The following is a 20,224-nucleotide window of genomic DNA, read 5'->3' as shown; positions in this document are numbered from 1 at the left end:
TGACTTCTAGACATGTCTTGTAGATAAGTTAGAAAGGTCTTTCCAATAGGTGGTTTGATCAGTTTTTTTTTCTAGATTTTGAAATCTGTCTTTATATCAATTCTGGTATTCATGAGTTTATTCATCAACTTAATAAATTCACTAATTTATTTAGAATCTACTAAAAGCTACTGTTTTAGGGGTCAGGGGTACCATGGAAAATCAGACACAGTTGCTGCTCTTGTGGAGCTTCCATTTTAGAACGAGCAAACAAAGATAGCCATATACCAGCTAAGTGTCATACAGAGCAGGAAAGTAGAGCTATGGGAGAAGGTGGCTTTCAGGTGACTTTTGATTTGGTAGTCTTGGAATGCCTCTCTGGAGAGATGACATTTCATCTAGAACCTGAGAGATAAGAAGAGAACAGTGATGCAGTGATTCTGGACGAGAGAACAAGTATAAAGGCTGCATCTGTCTGTGGTGCAGTTGAGGAACAGCAAGGAATCCAGTATGGCTGGGTCGTGGTGGTGAGGGTAGGTCAGAGGACACAAGGACCGAGAGGTAGGCAGAACACGGAGGCCTTTAGAAATCGGAGCTTGTGGCACAAAAACAGACACATAGACCAATGGAGTAGAATAGAAACCCCAGAACTAGACCCACAAACGTATGGCCAACTGATCTTTGACAAAGCAGGAAAGAACATCCAATGGAAAAAAGACAGTCTGTTTAACAAATGGTGCTGGGAGAACTGGACAGCAACATGCAGAAGATTGAAACTAGACCACTTTCTCACACCATTCACAAAAATAAATTCAAAATGGATAAAGGACCTGAATGTGAGACAGGAAACCATCAAAACCCTAGAGGAGAAAGCAGGAAAAGACCTCTCTGACCTCAGCCTCAGCAATTTCTTACTTGACACATCCCCAAAGGCAAGGGAATTAAAAGCAAAAATGAACTACTGGGACCTTATGAAGATAAAAAGCTTCTGCACAGCAAAGGAAACAACCAACAAAACTAAAAGGCAACCAACGAAATGGGAAAAGATATTTGCAAATGACATATCGGACAAAGGGCTAGTATCCAAAATCTATAAAGAGCTCACCAAACTCCACACCCGAAAAACAAATAACCCAGTGAAGAAATGGGCAGAAAACATGAAAAGACACTTCTCTAAAGAAGACATCCAGATGGCCAACAGGCACATGAAAAGATGCTCAACGTCGCTCCTCATCAAGGAAATACAAATCAAAACCTCATGCCAGTCAGATCCACACTCAGATATCACCTCACGCCAGTCAGAGTGGCCGAAATGAACAAATCAGGAGACTATAGATGCTGGAGAGGATGTGGAGAAACGGGAACCCTCTTGCACTGTTGGTGGGAATGCAAATTGGTGCAGCCACTCTGGAAAGCAGTGTGGAGGTTCCTCAAAAAATTAAAAATAGACCTGCCCTATGACCCAGCAGTTGCACTGCTAGGAATTTACCCAAGGGATACAGGAGTACTGATGCATAGGGGCACTTGTACCCCAATGTTTATAGCAGCACTCTCAACAATAGCCAAATTATGGAAAGAGCCTAAATGTCCATCAACTGATGAATGGATAAAGAAATTGTGGTTTTTATACACAATGGAGTACTACGTGGCAATGAGAAAGAATGAAATATGGCCTTTGTAGCAACATGGATGAAACTGGAGAGTGTGATGCTAAGTGAAATAAGCCATGCAGAGAAAGACAGATACCATATGTTTTCACTCTTATGTGGATCCTGAGAAACTTAACAGAAACCCATGGGGGAGGGGAGGGAAAAAAAAAAAAAAAGAGGTTAGAGTGGGAGAGAGCCAAAGCATAAGAGACTGTTAAAAACTGAGAACAAACTGAGGGTTGATGGGGGGTGGGAGGGAGGGAAGGGTGGGTGATGGGTATTGAGGAGGGCACCTTTTGGGATGAGCACTGGATGTTGTATGGAAACCAATTTGACAATAAACTTCACATATTGAAAAAAAAAAAAAGAAATCAGAGCTTGGTGCTGGACTTTATTCCAAGTGTGTGGAGAACCATTGGAGGATTTTGAGCAGGTGCTGAGTTGTTTGCTATTGCTTCTGTGTGAAGAGTGGACTGGAGGCCAAGAGATGTATCAGAAAAACTAGTCAGCAGCCCACTGCAAGAGTCCAGGTGTAGAGGTGTTCTCACCTGAGATGGAAGGAAGAAGTAGGGATAGAGAAAGGGAGATGAGAGTGAAGGTAGAGTTGGCAGAACTCGCTGAGTGTATTTCAGCTCTTAAAATTTATTTTGTATTAATATATATATTTTAAATTTGTAATATTTGTTTTTTTTTTTAATTTTTAAAAATGTTTATTTGTTCCTGAGAGAGACAGAGCATGAGCAGAGGAGGGGCAGAGAGAGGGAGACACAGAATCCGAAGCAGGCTCCAGGCTCTGAGCCCTCAGCACAGAGCCTGACGTGGGGCTCGAACTCACAAGCTGTGAGATCACAACCTGAACCAAAGTTGGACACTTAACCAACTGAGCCACCGAAGCACCCCCTGTTATTTTTTATAATAGTTTTATTGAAGTACAATTCACATATACCATACAATTCACCCATTTGAAGTATACAATTCAGTAATTTTCAGTGTATTCACAGAGCTGTGCAGTCATTACCACAGGTAATTTGAGAACATTTTCATTACCGTAGATAGAAACACAGTACCCATTAGCATTCACTCTCCATTTTTCCCCAGCTCTCCCAACTCTAGACAGCCACTAGGCTACTTTCTGCCTCTATGGATTTGCTTGTTTGGGACATTTCATATCAATAGTACCATACACTGTATGGTCCTTTGTGACTGGCTCTTCACTGTTCTCAAGGTTCATCTATGTTGTAGCGTGTATCAGTACTTCATACCTTTTATATGTCTGAATAATACTTCGTTGGTCTAGATATGCCACATTTTATTAATCCATTCATTAGTTGCTGGATATCCAGGTTGTTTTTAGTTTGGGGCCATTATGAATAATGTTGCAAGATACATTGCCATATCTGTTTACTTTTTAAAATATATTTAAAAATTTTTTGTTTATTGTTTTAAAGATTCAGTGTTTTCTCAAATCTCTTTGAGTAAACTAATTACATTTTAAAAATTCTCAGGGCATCTGGTGGCTCAGTCATTTGAGTGTCTGACTCTTGATTTCAGCTCAGGTCATGATCTCCCAGTTTGTGAGATCAAGCCCCGTGTTAAACTCTGTGCTGACAGCACGGAGGCTGCTTAGGATTCTCTTTCCTTCTCACTCTTCCCCTCCCCCCACCAAAATAAATCAAGAAATATTTAAAAAATAAGAAAATAAAAAATTCTCTTACTTCTTGCTAGCCTCTGGGCCGTTTGGTTGGTTTTTCATTTTGTTTCGTTTATTTCTAGCTGATGGGTTTTTTTCAAATGATGATTCTTGTTTGCTTATTCATATGTGTTTAAATTAAGGGCATAGTAAATAGTTGGACCATATCTCTTCTTCAGTTCTGTCTACCTCTGCAAAATGTCTCTCACCAAGTGGGCTTATCTGACTCTGCCATTAACTTTCTACCTGGTGCGTGTTCCTTACTCTGTATCCACTTGTATGGTATTGCTTAATCATATTACAGTTGTCTTCCTCACAACTAGAGATTTTGAGAGCAGATGCCATATCTAATTTCACTTTGTATATTCAACTTCTTTTGCACAGTGCTTTACAAATAATAATGTCTGTTGAATTTCGTATAACATTACTTGTCATGCATTAAAAATGTATGTTTTTTTTTCCTAGAGGCGTGGAGCGATTTCCTATGACAGTTCTGATCAGACTGCATTGTACATTCGTATGCTAGGTAAGCATTATTTATTTTGTACCAATATCAGTTAATTTTGTTATCATCCAGTGTTATTTGAGATTGAGATAGCTTTCATTTGGTTACTTTTCATTACTATTTGCAATAGAAATAATCTATTATTTTGAAGTTTAAAAGTCTCAAAACCAATATTGAATGTGATATAAATGAAGAGGCATTTTAGAGTAATTGAAAAATCTCTGGCTTAATAACTGGGACTCTATCTTTAGTACAAAATTTTAAATTGAATTCTAGGGGCGCGTGGGTGGCTTAGTCAGCTAAGCTTCTGACTCTTGATTTCAACTCAGGCCATGACCTCACAGTTGAAGAATTTGAGCCCTGTGTGGGGCTCTGTGCTGAGAGCACGGAGCCTGCTTGGGATTCTCTGTCTCCCTCTCTCTCTCTGCCTCTCCCCCACATGCACGCTCTCTTCCCCACCCCACCCCCTCCCTCTCTCTCTCAAAATAAACATTGAAAAAAATTTTGAATTCTGAGCATTCTTCATAAAAAGTGTTTCAGATTTGTAGAGTTGCTAAATGCTAAAGAGATGTCCATGGACAAAAAGGACGCCATGAAATACCTGATCACATAGTACTGTCACTGCATGAATTTTGTTGTCACGTGGCTGGCAAGGAAGACCATTTGTCTTTGTCCAGTGTCTGTTCCTAAATTTTTAATATATTCCTCAAGTCCGTAAGGTAAAATGAATTTAGATTATATGTGTATAATTTTCTTTCTCTCTCCCTCTCTTTGCCAGATTTCTCTCCTCATCCACACACTCGTCAATCCCTTCTACTTTAATTCATACTATTAAAAACATACTATTAAGATTCCAGGGACACCTGGGTGGCGCAGTTGGTTAAGCGTCCGACTCTTGATCTCGGCTCAGGTCACGATCTCACAGTTTGTGAGTTCAAGCCCTGCATCAGCCTCTGCACTGATGTTGCAGAGCCTGCCTGACATTCTGTCTCTCCTCTCTGACCCTCCCCCGCTTGTGCTCGTGTGCTCTCTCTCTCTCAAAATAAATAACAAACTTAAGATTCTAGTAGGCAGGTTTACTTTGCTTTTCTTAAAGGAGTCTTCCGTGACTCCTTTCCTCATGCTCAGAATTCCTCCCTCGACTTCTAAGATATTGAGCCATTCATGTTCTTCACCTTTTTCTGGTTTGTTTGTTTGCTTGCCTTTTTCACGAAACCTTTTTCTTCCTCTTAAGCCTAAGTGTTCTCCAGTGCCCCATTTTTGCTCTTCTTCCTTTTTTCCCCTCCTTAATTTACCTTGGATGTCTGCCTCAGCTCCATTCTACTCTGGTACATATTTTTTTTCCTCACGACTGTGTGACTTTTTCCTCCTTACAGTCTCCATCTCTCTCAGCAAACATGTTCAGGATTCTGCTCTCCTGAAAACAGACCTTTAGACTCATTTTTTTTTTAAACTCTGTAGAACATTTCCACATGAGTGTAATATGTCTATTAAACAAAACATTTGTGTTGCCCAAGTCTGTTCATTTTTCAGTCTTTTGCCATCTCAGAACATGTAACTCCATTCTTCTGGTTGTCACATCAGAAACCTTCAGGTCCTTTTTGTCTCTTATTTCTTACCTACTCCATGTCTACTTTATCAGCAAATCCTCTTTGCTAATACCTTCAAAACATATCCAGAATTTCACCAGCCACTGCTGTTACCATCCCGATCTAAGCCATAGTTATTTTTTTTATTGTTAATTATAGTTGCATTGTTGTACATTAAACCTCCAGAACTTATCATGCACATCCCTTTGAATGACATCTCTCCATGCCCACCCCCCACCAAGCCATAGTTATTGCCTTGTTTCTTACGTTTGCTCCTTAGCCAGTCTCCCTGCCTCTTCCTCTGTGCCTCTTGTCAGTTATAGTCTATGTGGTCAAAGTGAACATTTTGAGACATAAGTTAAATCAGTCTCACTCCTCCCTTCAAAATCTTCTGATGGTTTTCTGTCTTAGATAGCCAGAGGTATTATGATGGTCCACAAAGGTCCTGCGTGATCCAGCCCTGCTACCTCTCTGACCTCACTTGACACTCACCTCACTCTAGTCATGCTGGCCTCTTTGCTTGACCTTGAACATACCCCTTCTCAGGATATTTTATTTGTTCTTCCTTGTGCCTGGAAACTTCTTCTTCTGGATAGCCACATGGCTCACTGCCTCACTTCCTTCAGGCTTCTCTGCTCAGATACCTCCTTTCCAATGAGGTTTTCTCTGACCACACTAGTAAGTCAGTCCTCCCCTACTTCTCCTTCCATATTCCTTTTTCTTGCTTTAGTTTTCTCCAGGTTAGTTATTGCCATCTTCCATAGAATGAAATTATTACTTGTTATGTTATTTGTCTCCATGAAAGCATACATTTCATGGAGACAGGGACTTTATGTGTTTTGGTCACTGGTATATTTGCAGTGCCTGACCTGTAGTGGATGCTCAGTAAGAGCTTAGTTTGTTGCAGGGTGAAGGAATCCCCACGTGAGGAAGATGATTAATCATTGTGGGGTGAACTCAGATGACATGAGGCTTGTTGGAAATGATGGCCTTATTTAGAGAAACAACAAGTGAGCAGGAAGTCCCTCTAGGCAAGCAGAATTCAAGGGACTGAAGACCTAAAGGTTGTGCAGTTGGAGGCTGTGGAAGTATAGTGGGGAAAGTGCTGCCTTTGGAGCCCACAGAGCAAAGTTTAAATCCTGACTCACCCTTTACACTAGCTTTGTGGCATGAGCAGGCTACCTCTCACAGTCTCAATATCTTCATCTGTAAAATGGGGACTAAGATTCCTACCTCTCAGAGTTGCTTAGAGAATTAAAATAATGCCTATAAGGAGCAGAGTGTCTGGTACACAGTTGCATTGGTTATTTTGCTCTGTGGAGAAGTAGATCCGAAAGTCCTATAGACACATGTAGAAACAATTCTGGGCTTATAAAGGTTGAAGTTTAAGTTAAGACCCAACTAAAGGCCTTGGGTATATCCATAGTCAATGAGAAAAGAGAAAAGTTATATCAAATTAAACATTTATTGCAAAGTCTTTAGCACTTTACTTTTCTGTACGTTTATAAAATTGTAAGGTACTTGAGAATAGGTAATATATTTTCTTTCATGTCTCTTATAGTCTATAGGATGGTGCTAGACACTTAATATTTTTCTTTCTGGATTTTTAAAGTTTTGTGCTGAGGATTTTTTAAATTCCTTGTGAATAATAAGATATCAGGTTGGATTGTTATATACTTGTCATGTTTTCAAATGCTAACTTTAAAGTTTAGATTGTAATTATTATTATTGTAAGGGAAGATGAAAAAAAACCTCATCTAGCCTTACAACTCAATATTGAAAATTTGTAAACCCCTTCACATAAATCCACTCTCAACTACTTATTCCATATATATCACTAATGGGTCATTACTTGTGAGTATGATACCACATAAACCTTTGCTGCATATGGGAGCTTCTTCCCAGATGGCAGCCTTCTAAGCTTATGTTTTATTCTCGATTTTGTCCAGGAGATGTACGTGTAAGGAGTCGAGCAGGATTTGAATCAGAAAGAAGAGGTTCTCATCCATATATTGATTTTCGTATTTTTCATGGTGAGTGTTGGCATATATGGTATTTCTCTTAGGCGTTCAGTAAACTTCACATTTTCATAAAATTATGTACTTTTTCAAAAGAAAAAGAATACAAAAAAACAGTATGTTTTGAATGTCTTAAAAACACTGGGTCATGATAAATGACACTTTATTTCTAGCTAATGTTAGTAAATGCTTAGAGACAATTAGAATTGGAAAGTATAAAATACGAAAGCTGATATAGTTTTTCTTCTTTCTAATTTAAATGTGAAATACTTTGGTACATTTTTTTTCTTTCATATAAGATATATATGTAATCTTTTAAGTTGTTTTATTCCAAATGTTTTGTCTTCGCTACCCTAGATAAAATGTTTTTGTGCAAATGACATTTTGTAAGGTATTTTCATAGCTAACAACGTGTATCCTGATTTATTTGAAAATACACCTCCAGGCTTAAAGGTTTTTGGTAGAATGCATATTTTGAAAACAAGTGTTGTGTGGGTCAGGCCCATAATGCAGAAAATGGAAAAAACAGAACTTCTAAAACCGTTAAACATTAAACACATCTGGTTTTGGAGGAGTTCCATTTTTGGTAATATTGGATAAATTATTTGGATTAACACTCCAGTTTTAAAAATTAGAAAAACTGGACAAAGTGTGGAAGACATGTATTTGAGTGTATTGGAATGCTGGGAAGGCAGAAATGAACCTGGCATTTAGGCTACTTTTCCTCTGAGTAGCATCTACTGATTCTGGGAAAGGTGGGTGAGAAGCTGAGCAGAGCTTCTGATGGACACTTAAGGCTAGAAAAACAAAAACAGGTGTTAATACTCCACCAAGGTTGGAGCATCAGTCCTGGTAAACCCTTTATGCCATTGGAACCCCAAAGTGCTATCCCTTAGAAATAAATCTGGCTTTGAAATAGCTCAATCTGTGATTAGATTAAGGTAATCTGTGATTTGAGTACCACTAGCCACCTACTTGAAGTAAATGTTAATCTTTGGAGGAAGGTAACATTACCCTAAATCTCAGGTTAACTCTAAATTTTTCATAAAACACTGAATTAAAAATAAAAAGGCAAAAGGAGGTAAGACAGTGTGACCAAAAATGAAGAGGAAATGATAGAAACATCCACAGGAGATTCTAATAATGGAATTCTTTCACATGAGCTTCAAAATGACTATTATATTGATGGGAGGAAAAAAAAAGGAATGAGAATTTCAGTAGAGGACTGAAAATTGTGAAAAAAAGAATCAAATAGACATTTAAGAATGAAAAATAACATACCTTAAATAAGAACTCATTGGAGATGGTTTTAATAGCAAATAAGACCCCAAATTCAGAGAGAATTAGTGGACTGGAATATTAGGTCAAAAGGAAATCATTCAGAATGAAACACAATGAGGCAAAAGGTAGAAAATATGGAAAAGATGCATGGAATATGTTCTAGTTACCTATTGCTCTGTATCTGTCAAGACTTGTGGAGAATCTAAGATTTTACCTTATAATTGAACAAATAAGTTAGCCTATTACCGCTTCCTGGATGCTGACAGAAGACACAAGTCTCCTGGGTCAGAGGCAAAGGACTTCTTATTCATGGCACAGCAGGCAACATGAAAATCATATTGTGTCAGCTCCTCTAGCCCCACCACATCCCATAGTGGCAACCGGGAGGATTTTATGTGGATACTGTGCACACAGTGAATTTTCATTACATCTGAGCAGTAATGAGCTTGGGGAGGATGCCCTTTTTACAGTAATACTTCTCTTTGTCCCAGAAAAAGATATTATTTATTCCTCGAGGTTGCTAGCTGCAAACAAAACCCTGAGAAATGGCCCGGGTAAAAATTGGTCAGGTCTTGGCAGGAAGAATGTACAGGGACACTCAGAAGTATCCTCTGTGGAGGATTATCTCTCCCAAAAGTAACAAATGACTCCAAAACTTATTGGCATAAAGCAACTTTTTTTGTGTTGATGATTCTAAGGTTCAGGAATTTAGTCAGCATATCAGGTTCGATTTGTCTGTGATTCACAGTGCTTTGATTTTCAGCTGGGGTAGTTCAAACAGCTAGAGATGGCTGGGATGGCTCCACTAGCTCCATAGTCTGGGGCCTTGCTTTATCTCCACATGTCCCCTCCTGGAGCTGGAACATCTAAGATGACTTCTGCATTCTTGTATGTGATGCCAGGGTAGGGTAGCTGGTATTTCTGGGGCTGGCCAGCGTTTCTTTCTTTCCATAAATGGCAGTCTCAGGGTAGTTGGCCTTCTTCCATGGCAGCTGGCTTCACCCAGAGCAAGCATTCGAAAAGAGAGGAAGTATGGGAACACCTGGTCTCTGACCATGTGGGCATGGACACTGGCACATTTTCGTATTCTGTTGATCAGCTGTGTCACACAGCTTGCTCAGATTCGTGCACAGAGGACATAGACCCCACTTGTCAAAGAGAGTAAGGTTAAAAGTTTTTTAATCTTCTATCCTTAATCTGGCACAAAATGTGTTAAAAAGGTTATTAGGGTCCCAGGAGAGGAATGGGAAAATATAGCAGAAGTAGTCTTTGGAAAGGTAATGGCTGAAAAATCTCTAAAGCTTGATAAAACACATTAACGTACAGATTCAAGAAGCATTATGAATCTTAAGTACAGTAGCATTACAAGAAAACCACAGTAGATTAGCACAGTATAAGTAGAAACCAAAATCAGAAATGATTTCGCTCATATGTGAGCAAAAACAAATGACCAATGGGGGAGTAAAAAGAGAGGGAGGGAGGCAAACTAACAGACTGTTAGCTATAGAGAACAAACTGATGGTTACCAGAGGGGTGGTGGGTGTGAGTATGAGTGAAATAGGTGATGAGGATTAAGAAGGGCACTTGTTGTGATGAGCACTGAGTGTTGTGGGGAAGTGTTGAATCACTATATTGTACACCTGAAACTAATATTACACTGTATGTTAACTAACGAATTTAAATAGAAACACACACACGCGCGCACACACACACATCTATATCTATCTATGTATATAGGGCATTTTAAACCTGAGAGTAAACTCTTTTCCAAAATGGAAAAGAAAAGGGGTGCCTGGCTGGCTCAGTCAGTAGAGCATGCAAGTATTGATCTCAGGATAGTGACTTCAGGCCCCACACTGGGCACGGAGCCTACTTAAAAAAAGAAAGAAAAAAGACATGCAAAATGGAAAAGTAAACCAAATAAATAAGTAAAAGTAGTGAGAACGGGAAATAAAAGTAGTGACAGAGAAAGAAAATCATTATCTTCAAAGGAGCAGCCATGAGATTGCCAGAAACAGATTCTGTTTCAACAGAAACTAAGAAGCTAGAAGACAAAGGAAAGTTAGCTTCAAAGTGATGGAAAAAAATAAATATCAAACTAAAATTTCACCCACAAACTCTTCCAGGAATAAGAGAAAAAAGGACACACTTCACAACTTATTATAGGCCAGCATAATCTTGCTACTAAAACCTAGCAGGGATATGACAAGAATAGAAAATTACAGCCAGTATCACTCACGAATATAGATGAAAGTATAACATACTATCAAATTAAATCTGCAATTTTTAGGAAAAAGAATATATTTTGACCCAATTTCTATTTTCCCAGAAATATAAGATTGGCTTAACATTCAAAAACCAGACATTATAATTAGCCGTGTTATTAATAGAATAAAGGAGAAAAGTCACAGAAAGACCAATATATAAAGAATGTCATTGGGGCGCCTGGGTGGCGCAGTCGGTTGGGCGTCCAACTTCAGCCAGGTCACGATCTCGCGGTCCGTGAGTTCGAGCCCCGCGTCAGGCTCTGGGCTGATGGCTCAGAGCCTGGAGCCTGTTTCCGATTCTGTGTCTCCCTCTCTCTCTGCCCCTCCCCCGTTCATGCTCTGTCTCTCTCTGTCCCAAAAATAAATAAATGTTGAAAAAAAAAAAAAAAAAAAAAGAATGTCATTTATCACCTTTTCTATTCAGTATTATTTTGGAGTCTCTAGCTAGTACTGTAATTTAAGAAAAAGAAATAAAAGGTATAAAGATTAGGAAAGAAGTATAAGTGTCACTATTTATGGATGACATGATTATGTACTTAGAAAACTATTAGGAGTAATAAGTGAGTTTGCAAATTTGAAGGGTGCAAAGTCAATATGTAGTTGTATTTCTGTAAAGCATCATTGGCAAAAATTGAAATAACAATTTAAATTTACATCAATGAAAGATCAAATATGTAGGGATCAGTCTAACAAGAGATGCATATGACTCTGCATAGGAAACTATAAGATATTATAGAGGAAAAGAAGACCTAAGTGAACAGAAGTATATACTATTGTTCATGGATTGGAAGATTGAATATATTTTAAAGATGGTAGTTTTTCTTGAATTGACCTGTAGATTTAGTGAAATCACAATAAAGATCCCAGCAGGGTTTTTTTTTTTTTTTCCCCTTTGGTAGAATCGACACACTGTAAAACCTACATAAAGATTTAAAAAGCCCAGGGGCACCTGGCTGGCTCAGTGGGTGGAATGTGTGACTCTTGATCTCAGGATTGTGAGTTTGAGCCCTGCATTGGGTGTAGAGATTACTTGAAATAAAATCTTGAAAAAAAAGAAAAAGCCCAAATTAGTCAAGACAATCAGAAAAAATAAGAACCATGTTATAGAAGTTTTATATTCCTCCCAGTTCTAAAGACTTGTTATAAACTATAGTTATAGTTATAGTTAAGGTAGTGTGATATTGGTTCAAGGACTGAGAAATAGGCTAATGAAACATTGTAAATTTCAGAAACAGATGCACACATATTGGGGATGTTTGGTTACAAATGTAGTAATGTAGTGGAAAAGATTATCTTTTCAATAAATGGTCCTGCAGTTGGTGAGATCGAGCCCCAAATCAGGCTCTGCGCTGGGCTCTGGGATTCTCTCTCTCCCTCTCTCTCTGCCCCTCCCCCACTTGTGTGCACACTCTTTCTCTCTCTTTCAAATGAAATAAGCATTGAAAAAAATTTTTTTAAAATAAATGATGCTGAATCAATTGGCTACCCATATGGGAAATCACGAATCTTGACCCCTTATTCACATCATAACAAAAAAAATCAAATTTGGGCGTATTTAGTTTTCCAAATTATACTGATAAGTCAAATAAAATGAGCAAGAAGAATTGACTTAGTGATGTAGATAGAGGTGGTGATAAGGGAAACCTGATGATTAAATGAATTTAAAAGAACAGGAAGATAGATGTAGCAAATACAGACAAGTGAAAGTCCTTTAGAGACTTTTCACTGCGAAGAAAAGGAAAGAGAGAGGCAGCTGTCAAGGGAAGTAGGATCACTAAAGACAGAAATTAATAGCAAGACTGGGAAACAAAAAGACCTGGACACCTGGAAATTTTTTAAATTCTAAAATAAATGCTTGAGTCAAAGAGGAGATGAAATCTGATTTTGCAGACTATTAAAAAATGATCATTAAGACTACACATGAAAAAAACGGTGAAATTCAGTTAAAGCAGTGCTTATGGGAAAATTCATGGCATTAAAAATATTTACATTTATAAACAGGAAAAAATGGGGCACCTGACTGGTTCAGTCAGTTAAGCACCCAACTTCGGCTCAGGTCATGATCTCACGGTTGGTAGGTTCGAGCTCTGCATCGGGCTCTGTGCTGACAGCTCAGAGCCTGGAGCCCGTTTCAGATTCTGTGTCTCCCTCTGTCTGCCCCTCTGCCACTTGCACTCTGTCTCTCGAATTGTCTCAAAAATAAATAAACATTTTAAATAAAACGTTTTAAATAAACAAATAAATAAATAAATACAGGAAAGAATGAAATAAGTGAATTAAATAGTCAAGTTCAAGAAGTTAGAAGAAGAATAACAAAGTACACCTAAGGAACGATGAAGATAGCAGTTAGTAAAGATAAAAAACAGAAATTAATGAGTTAAAACCTAAAATAAAAATAAACTAAATAATTACTCTTTGCAACAAAATCGATAATGCCGGCTAACTCAGTCAAGGGATTAAATTAAGCTATGATGAATACTTAAAAACTAAGGGTAGGGGGGAATCCTTAACAGATACAAGGGAAATTAAGAATAAAAATAGACTGCTTAAGAATAATGCTGATTTGGGGCTCCTGGGTGGCTTCGTTGGTTGAACATCCAACTGACTCTTGATTTCAGCTCAGATTGTGATTCCAGCATCATGGGATCAAGCTCAGCATGGAGCCTGCTTGAGATTCTCTCTTTCCCTCGGCCCCTCTCCCCTGCTTGCTCTCTCTCTTTCTCTCTAAAATGAAAAAAAAAAAAAGGAATAATTTTGATTAATTTTTTGTTTAGGAAAAAACATTTTTTAAATAAAAATGTTATTTATGTTAACATGGGTTTATTATATTTCTTTAAAAGACTATTTTTTAGAACAATTTTGGGTTCAGAGCAAAATAGAGAGGAAGTATAGAGATTTACCACATACCCCCATACCACAGATGCATAGCTTCCTCTACTATCAACATCACCAACAAGTGTGATATATTGATTAGAATTGATGAATCTATATTGACACATCATAATCACCCAGAGTCCATTGTTTACATTAGAGTTCACTCTAGGTGTTGTACGTTCTATGGGTTTGGACAAATATGTAATGACACGTATCCATTGTTATGTAGAGAATTTTTATTGCCCTAAAAATCCTTTGTGTTCCACCTATTTATCCCTCCTTTCCCCAACCATTAGCATCTAATGATCTTTTTACTTTATCAATTGCTTTGCCTTTTCCAGAATGTCATATACGTGGAAACATACAGTAGGTAACGATTAAGTGAATTTAAGAAAACAGGAAAACAGATGTAGCAAATACAGGCAGATTGTCTGTATTTTCAGATTGGCTTTTTTTAACATGAATAATACTCATTTTAGATTACTCCTTACCTTTTCATGACTTGATAGCTTCTTTCTTTTTAGCACTGAATAATATTCCATTGCCTGGATGTACCACAGTTTATTTCTCCCCTACCTACTGAAGGACGTCTTGGTTGCTTCCAGGTTTTGGCACTTACGAATAAAGCTGCTACAAACATCTATATGCAAGTTTTTGTGCGGATATAAGTTTTTGACTCCTTTGGATAAATACCAAGGAGTGTGATTGCTGGATTATATGGCAAAGAGTATGTTTAGTTTGGTTAGAAACTGCCAAACTGTCTTCCAGAGTGGCTGTACCACTTAGGATTCCTTCCAGTAATGAATGGGAATTTCTGTTGCTCCACATTCACATCAACATTTGGTGTTGTGAGTATTCTGAATCTTAGCCTTTCAAATAAGTATGTAAAGGTATCTTGTTTTAATTTGAAATTTCCTGTGGGTCATCTTTTCATAGGCTGAATTTGCCATCTGTGTCTTCTTTGATGAGGTATCAAGGTTTTTGGCCCATTTCTTTAATCAAGTTGGTTATTTTCTTGTAGGACATTAAGAGTTCTTTGTGTACTATGGATAATAGTCCCTTATTAGATACGTCTTTTGTAACTATTTTCTCCCATCCTGTGGCTTGTCTTCTCATTCTCCTGACATTGTCTTGCAGAGCAGAAGTTTTTAATTTTAATCAAGTCCATCTAATCAATTTCTTTCATGGATCGTGCATGTCTTTGGTGTTGTTTCTAAAAGGCATTTCCATACCTAAGGTTGTCCAGATTTTCTTCTGTGTTATCTTCTAGGAGTTTTATAGTTTTTTATTTTATACATAAGTCTATCATCCATTTTGAATTAATTTTTGTGACGGGTGTAAGGTCTGTGTTATATTCATTTTTTTGCATATGGATGCCCAGTTGTTCCAGCACCATTTGTTGAAGAGACTTTCTTTGCTCTGTTGTATTGCTTTTGTTCCTTTGTCAGAGATCAGTTGGCTATTTTTATGTGGGTTTATTTCTGGGCTTTCTACTTTGTTCTACTGGTCTATTTGTCTGTTCTTTTGCCAGTACCACACTGTCTTGATTTTTGTAGCTGTATAGTAAGTCTGGAAGTTGGACAGTGTCAGGCTCCCAACTTTGTTCTTCTCCTTCAATAATGAGTTGTCTAGTCTGGGTCTTTTGCCTCTCCGTGTAAACTTTACAATCAATTTGTTGATATCCACAAAATAACTTACTGGATTTTGATTGGGATTGCATTGAAACTAAGGATCAAGTTGAGAAGAACTGACATCTTGACCATATTGAATCTTCCTATCCATGAACATAAAATATCTCCATTTATTTAGTTCTTTTTTTTATTTCTTTCCTCATGTAGATCTTGTATGTATTTTACTAGATTTATTAATAAGTATTTCATTTTGAGGGGTGCCAATGAAAATGGTATTGTGTTTTTCGTTTCAAATGCCATTTGTTTATTGCTGGTACATAGGAAAGCAATGAACTTTTCTATATTAACCTGTATCCTGCAACCTTGCTATAATAATTGCTTATTGGTTTCAGGAATTTTTTTGTTTATTCTTTCATGTACAGATAATCATTTCTTCTGTGAACAAAGAGGGTTTTCTTTCTTTCTCTCCAATCTGTATATGTTTTATTTTCTTTCTTATTGCATTAGCTAGGACTTATAATATGATGTTAAAAAGAATGGTGAAAGGAGACATCCTTGTCTTCTACCTAATCTTAGTGGGAAAATGTCAAGTTTCTTACCATTCAGTATTTTAGCTGTGGGTTTGTTTTTTGTTTTGTTTTTGTTTTTAAGAGGGTACATGCACGTGCACATGGGAGCAGGGGAAGGGCAGAGGGTTAAAGAGAATCTTTTTATTTTAAAATTTTATTTATTTTTATTTTTTTAGAGAAAGAGTACAAGTGGGAGAGAGGGGCAGAAGGAGGGAGAGAGAGTGAAGCAGGCTCTGCACTCAGCATGGAGCCCAATGTGGGGTTTGGTCCCATGACCCTGGGATCATGACCCAGGCCAAAATCGAGAGTCAGATGCTCAACCTACTGAGCCTTCCAGGCACCCCTAACTGTGGGGTTTTTATAGATATTCTTTATCAAGTTGAGAAAATTCCCAATATTCCTAGTTAACTTGAGAGGTTTTATCATGAAAGGGTGTTGGATTTTGTCAAATACTTTTAATGCATCTGTTGGTATGATCGTGTGTGTGTGTGTGTGTGTGTGTGTGTGTGTGTGTGTGTGTGTTTAAGTCTGTTGATGTGATGGATTACATTAATTTATTTTTTAATGTTGGACCAGCCTTGCATACGTGGTATAAATACCACTTGGTTGTAGTATATAGTTCTTTTAATACATTTTTGTATTTGACTTGCTAATATTTTGTTGAAGATTTTTGCACCTATATGCATAAGAGATACTGGTCTGTAGTTTTCTTAGAATGTTTGTGTCTGGTTTTACTATTAGAGTAATGCTAGCCTCATAGAGTGCATTAGAAGTATTCCCTCTGTTACCGTCTCCTGAAAGAGATTGTAGAGAATTGGTATAATTTCTTCCTTATGGGTTCAGTAGAATTCACCAGTGAACCATCTGGGCCTGATGTTTTCTGTTTTGGAAAGTTATTAATTATTAATTCCAATATTTTAATAAATATAGGCCTATTCAGATTGTCTATTCTTGTGTGAGTTGTGGCAGACATTTACTGTGGGGTTCTGGTCAGACCTGGAGGTAAATCTCACTAAATTGTTGGGATGCCCCATGACTGGGTCTCAGAATTGGTCACACTCAGCCTCCAGAAATTCATCAGTTATTCATCTGTGCTCCAGTAAATTGTTATTCTTTCTCATCATCTCTTGGTCTCTCACATCTTGAGGGAAGTGGTTTGCCCTGTGTCCTCACCTCTCTTACAGATCCTAGAAGAGTTCAGTCTGGTCAGCTTTTTATTTATTGTTAGGACAGAGTGGCAGCTTCCAAGCTTCTTATATGTGGATACAGAAACTGGAAGTACTATTGTGTTATTTTTTAATGAAATGACAAACAAGTATTTACAAATTTCGTTTTAATTTCTATCATGGTGAATATCAGTAGCTGTAACTCATATAAGCGAGAGCTCTTTGGAGCAGTCAGTAATTTTAAGTGTAAAGGAGTTGTGAAAAGCAGCATGTTCGGGAAAGTTGCCCAAGAGTTACGTCAAATCATGAGGTCTAGAGATTTTACAGGCAAATTCTTCTGGATCTTTAGAAGACTGATGATTATTTTTAAGAAGAAAATACACTCTTATTGTACGTGTCTGTTAAAAAAAGTTTTTGAAAAAAAATTTAGCAAAAGAGATTCCAACAGCATAAAAGAACAATAGTCCAGTCTTAGTGGGTTTGTTTTAAGGAAGAACGCAAGCATAATTCAATATCTAGATTTTGTGGGGGTGTTTTTTTTGTAACAGTATATTGACAACATTGGTTGCTTCCAGGAAGAAATGGGTGATTGAGAAAATGAAAGAAAAAGAAGTGTTTTATCGTAGAGCCTTTTGAATTTTGATTCATGTGAATTTATTATCATTGAAAAGTTTAAATAAAATTATTTATGAATATTGTAATATTCATGAATTAGGATGTGAATAAGGATATCAGTAAAAAGGTTAATTCTGAATATTGATATTATAAAGAAAGGTGCAGTTATATTGGGAGTCTCTAGAATAACCCCTTATCTTTCACTGAATTTACTGAAATGGAGGATTTGAAACGTGTAATTAATATTGGGATTTTAAATAAGGACATAAGAGACCTTTTGGTTGGGAGAGTTGAAAGTACTCTCTAGTGGAATTAAAATAGGATCGATGACTTCTAATCATAACAAAGCCAAGAACAAATAATAAAAATTCTAAAGGACAAAACAAGAGTAGACCAAAGATATCAATGATAGTAATAAAGGTAAAGGATGAAATATACCTTCTAAGAGATGAAGAAGCTCAGATTAGGTAAAAAATGAAACCTAATGACAAACACTGGTTAAAAACAATATGAAGCAGTACCAAGCTTGAAGAGGTTACGTTGGGTTTGGAGATCTACACTTGTATCCTGATCTACTGATTTACAACGATTTAGGGTGGTGTCTCAGAATGTATGGAAGGGTGTCTTACAACTCTTGACCTCATCATGCTGCTGTTTACAAAAGGTGAAGACTCTAGGTTGGAAATTGACCGTCACTGTAGGGTCGGTCCTGTAGTTTCTGCAAAACAATATCTCTCTAAACCAAAAAGATGATACAATTTGGAGAATTCCTTTTTTTTTTCATAGAGAAGAAATGAATCATTGTTTCCTACTGGTATAGTAGCTATTGTTCATCACAGAGGTCAGAATTCTTAAAAGAAAAATCTTAATCTTATGTTTTATGAAATGTGGTCTAATCAGAGAGTGAGCACACGCTCCTGCTATGACCTAAACCTCCCATGAGCCATTTTCAGGAGCCTTCTCTTCTTCAGACTTGGCAAAGGCACCTACCTGCTGTTAAGCAGCTCTCTGGGTTAAGTTTAAGCCTTCAGAGGGACTGAAGCATTTGAAAGACTTTAGTAATGTGTCCTCTCCCTTATGTATAATTAAAAATAAGATTTTATTTTTCACAATGACATAACCTTGCGTGCTGAAATTAAAATAGTTTCTACATGCTCAGGTTGCAAACTTCTAGATAGATGTATTAAATGGATTGAAATTAGAATGTCTACAGCTCCTTAACTCCCCTCTTCTGTGTACCTCTGTGGTTGTAACTTAACCTCACTCTTAATTTTCCTGTTGTCAAATTCCTGTCTCTTTCTGCTCTTTCATTGCTTAAATCCAGTCTGCATTAAATTCCTTGTATTTTGTAACCAAAAATAGCTGCCATATTTCTTTCCTCTCTGTCCTCCTTATCTCTTATCCTACTTGATTCAGACCTTTATCACCACTGTCTGGGATTATTCTGGTATTATCTTAACCATTGTCCTTACTTTTAGGATTTATGTCTTGTAATATAACCCGTGCTCTGTACCCAAAGTCGGATCTTTCGAAAGAAAGGAAAAGCTTAAAATATAGGGGAAAAATGCATCATAGCAGGTAAAGACACATAATACACTATCAGCATATTAATTAAAACTTATTTTTTTGTCAGTTATTTTGTGTTCTATCTGTTGTATCTGTGAGGTGCTGATATTTAAGTGCTAGAATAGTTTTAACTAATTTCTGGATTATGACTTTCTCCATGTTGATATATTATCTTTACTACAATATATTATCTTTACTACAAGACATCTGCATTGCAATATTGAGCTTTTCTTTTAAGGTTTTTTTTATACATACAGTTTATAATAAACAGTGTTTGGGTTTCCCCTCAAGATAGCTGGCCAGTTAGGGAACAATCCCAGGCTCCAAAGATAATAAGTAGGGCCTCAGCAATAATTTTTTTCTATAGGTATTACAGTTTTTCTGCCTTGAGTTTTTGTCATTTGGATTGTCTGTTATCATAAATCCTTCTCTTAGGGCCCCAGTATGATTTGTCATAGGCCTTATACAAGTTTTGACTTTGAGTCTTTCTGAAAGAGTATGAAGAAGCCACAGAAGAAAATCAGTTCAACACAGAAATACCTTAAATATGGAAACAATGTCCAGCCTCACTACCAATCAAACAAATTCCTATCAAATTTAGGAGCTTAAACTATCAGCTAAAGTGCTGGTGATAGTTACTTTGTTAGAGACTCTAGGGGGCAATTCCTCGGTATGCATCAAGAATTTTAAACATTTTTTTCTTTGTTTTCACCACTGGAAATGTATGCAAAGGGAATAATCATTGGTAAATGTTAATGTATGTACAAAGATGTTCACTTTGGTTTTGTTTATAATAGGGAAGTGTATTAAATTGTGGTATTAGTG

At 37.2% G+C, this 20,224-nt stretch overlaps 1 protein-coding gene across 6 annotated transcripts in view; it reads left to right on the top strand.

Annotated features, from left to right (window-relative positions):
• Positions 1–20,224, top strand: part of PDE7A (phosphodiesterase 7A) — a 150,146-nt gene that overhangs the window by 83,304 nt on the left and 46,618 nt on the right. For all 6 annotated transcript variants that reach the window (XR_008420062.1, XR_008420063.1, XM_053896555.1 and 3 more), the window contains exons 2-3: positions 3,784–3,844; positions 7,362–7,445. Coding sequence is in view for 4 of the 6 variants with exons in the window: in XM_019421232.2 (XP_019276777.1) it covers positions 3,784–3,844; positions 7,362–7,445 (145 nt within the window). In the remaining 2 variants the exon portion in view is untranslated. The remainder of the gene's footprint in view (positions 1–3,783; positions 3,845–7,361; positions 7,446–20,224) is intronic.

The sequence above is a fragment of the Panthera pardus genome, unplaced genomic scaffold (assembly GCF_024362965.1).
Source record: "Panthera pardus isolate Hobbes unplaced genomic scaffold, ASM2436296v1 HiC_scaffold_7, whole genome shotgun sequence".
NCBI classification, from domain to species: Eukaryota; Metazoa; Chordata; class Mammalia; order Carnivora; family Felidae; genus Panthera; species Panthera pardus.
The sequence above is the reverse complement of the archived record's forward strand: the minus strand, read 5'-3'. Positions and strand labels throughout refer to the sequence as shown.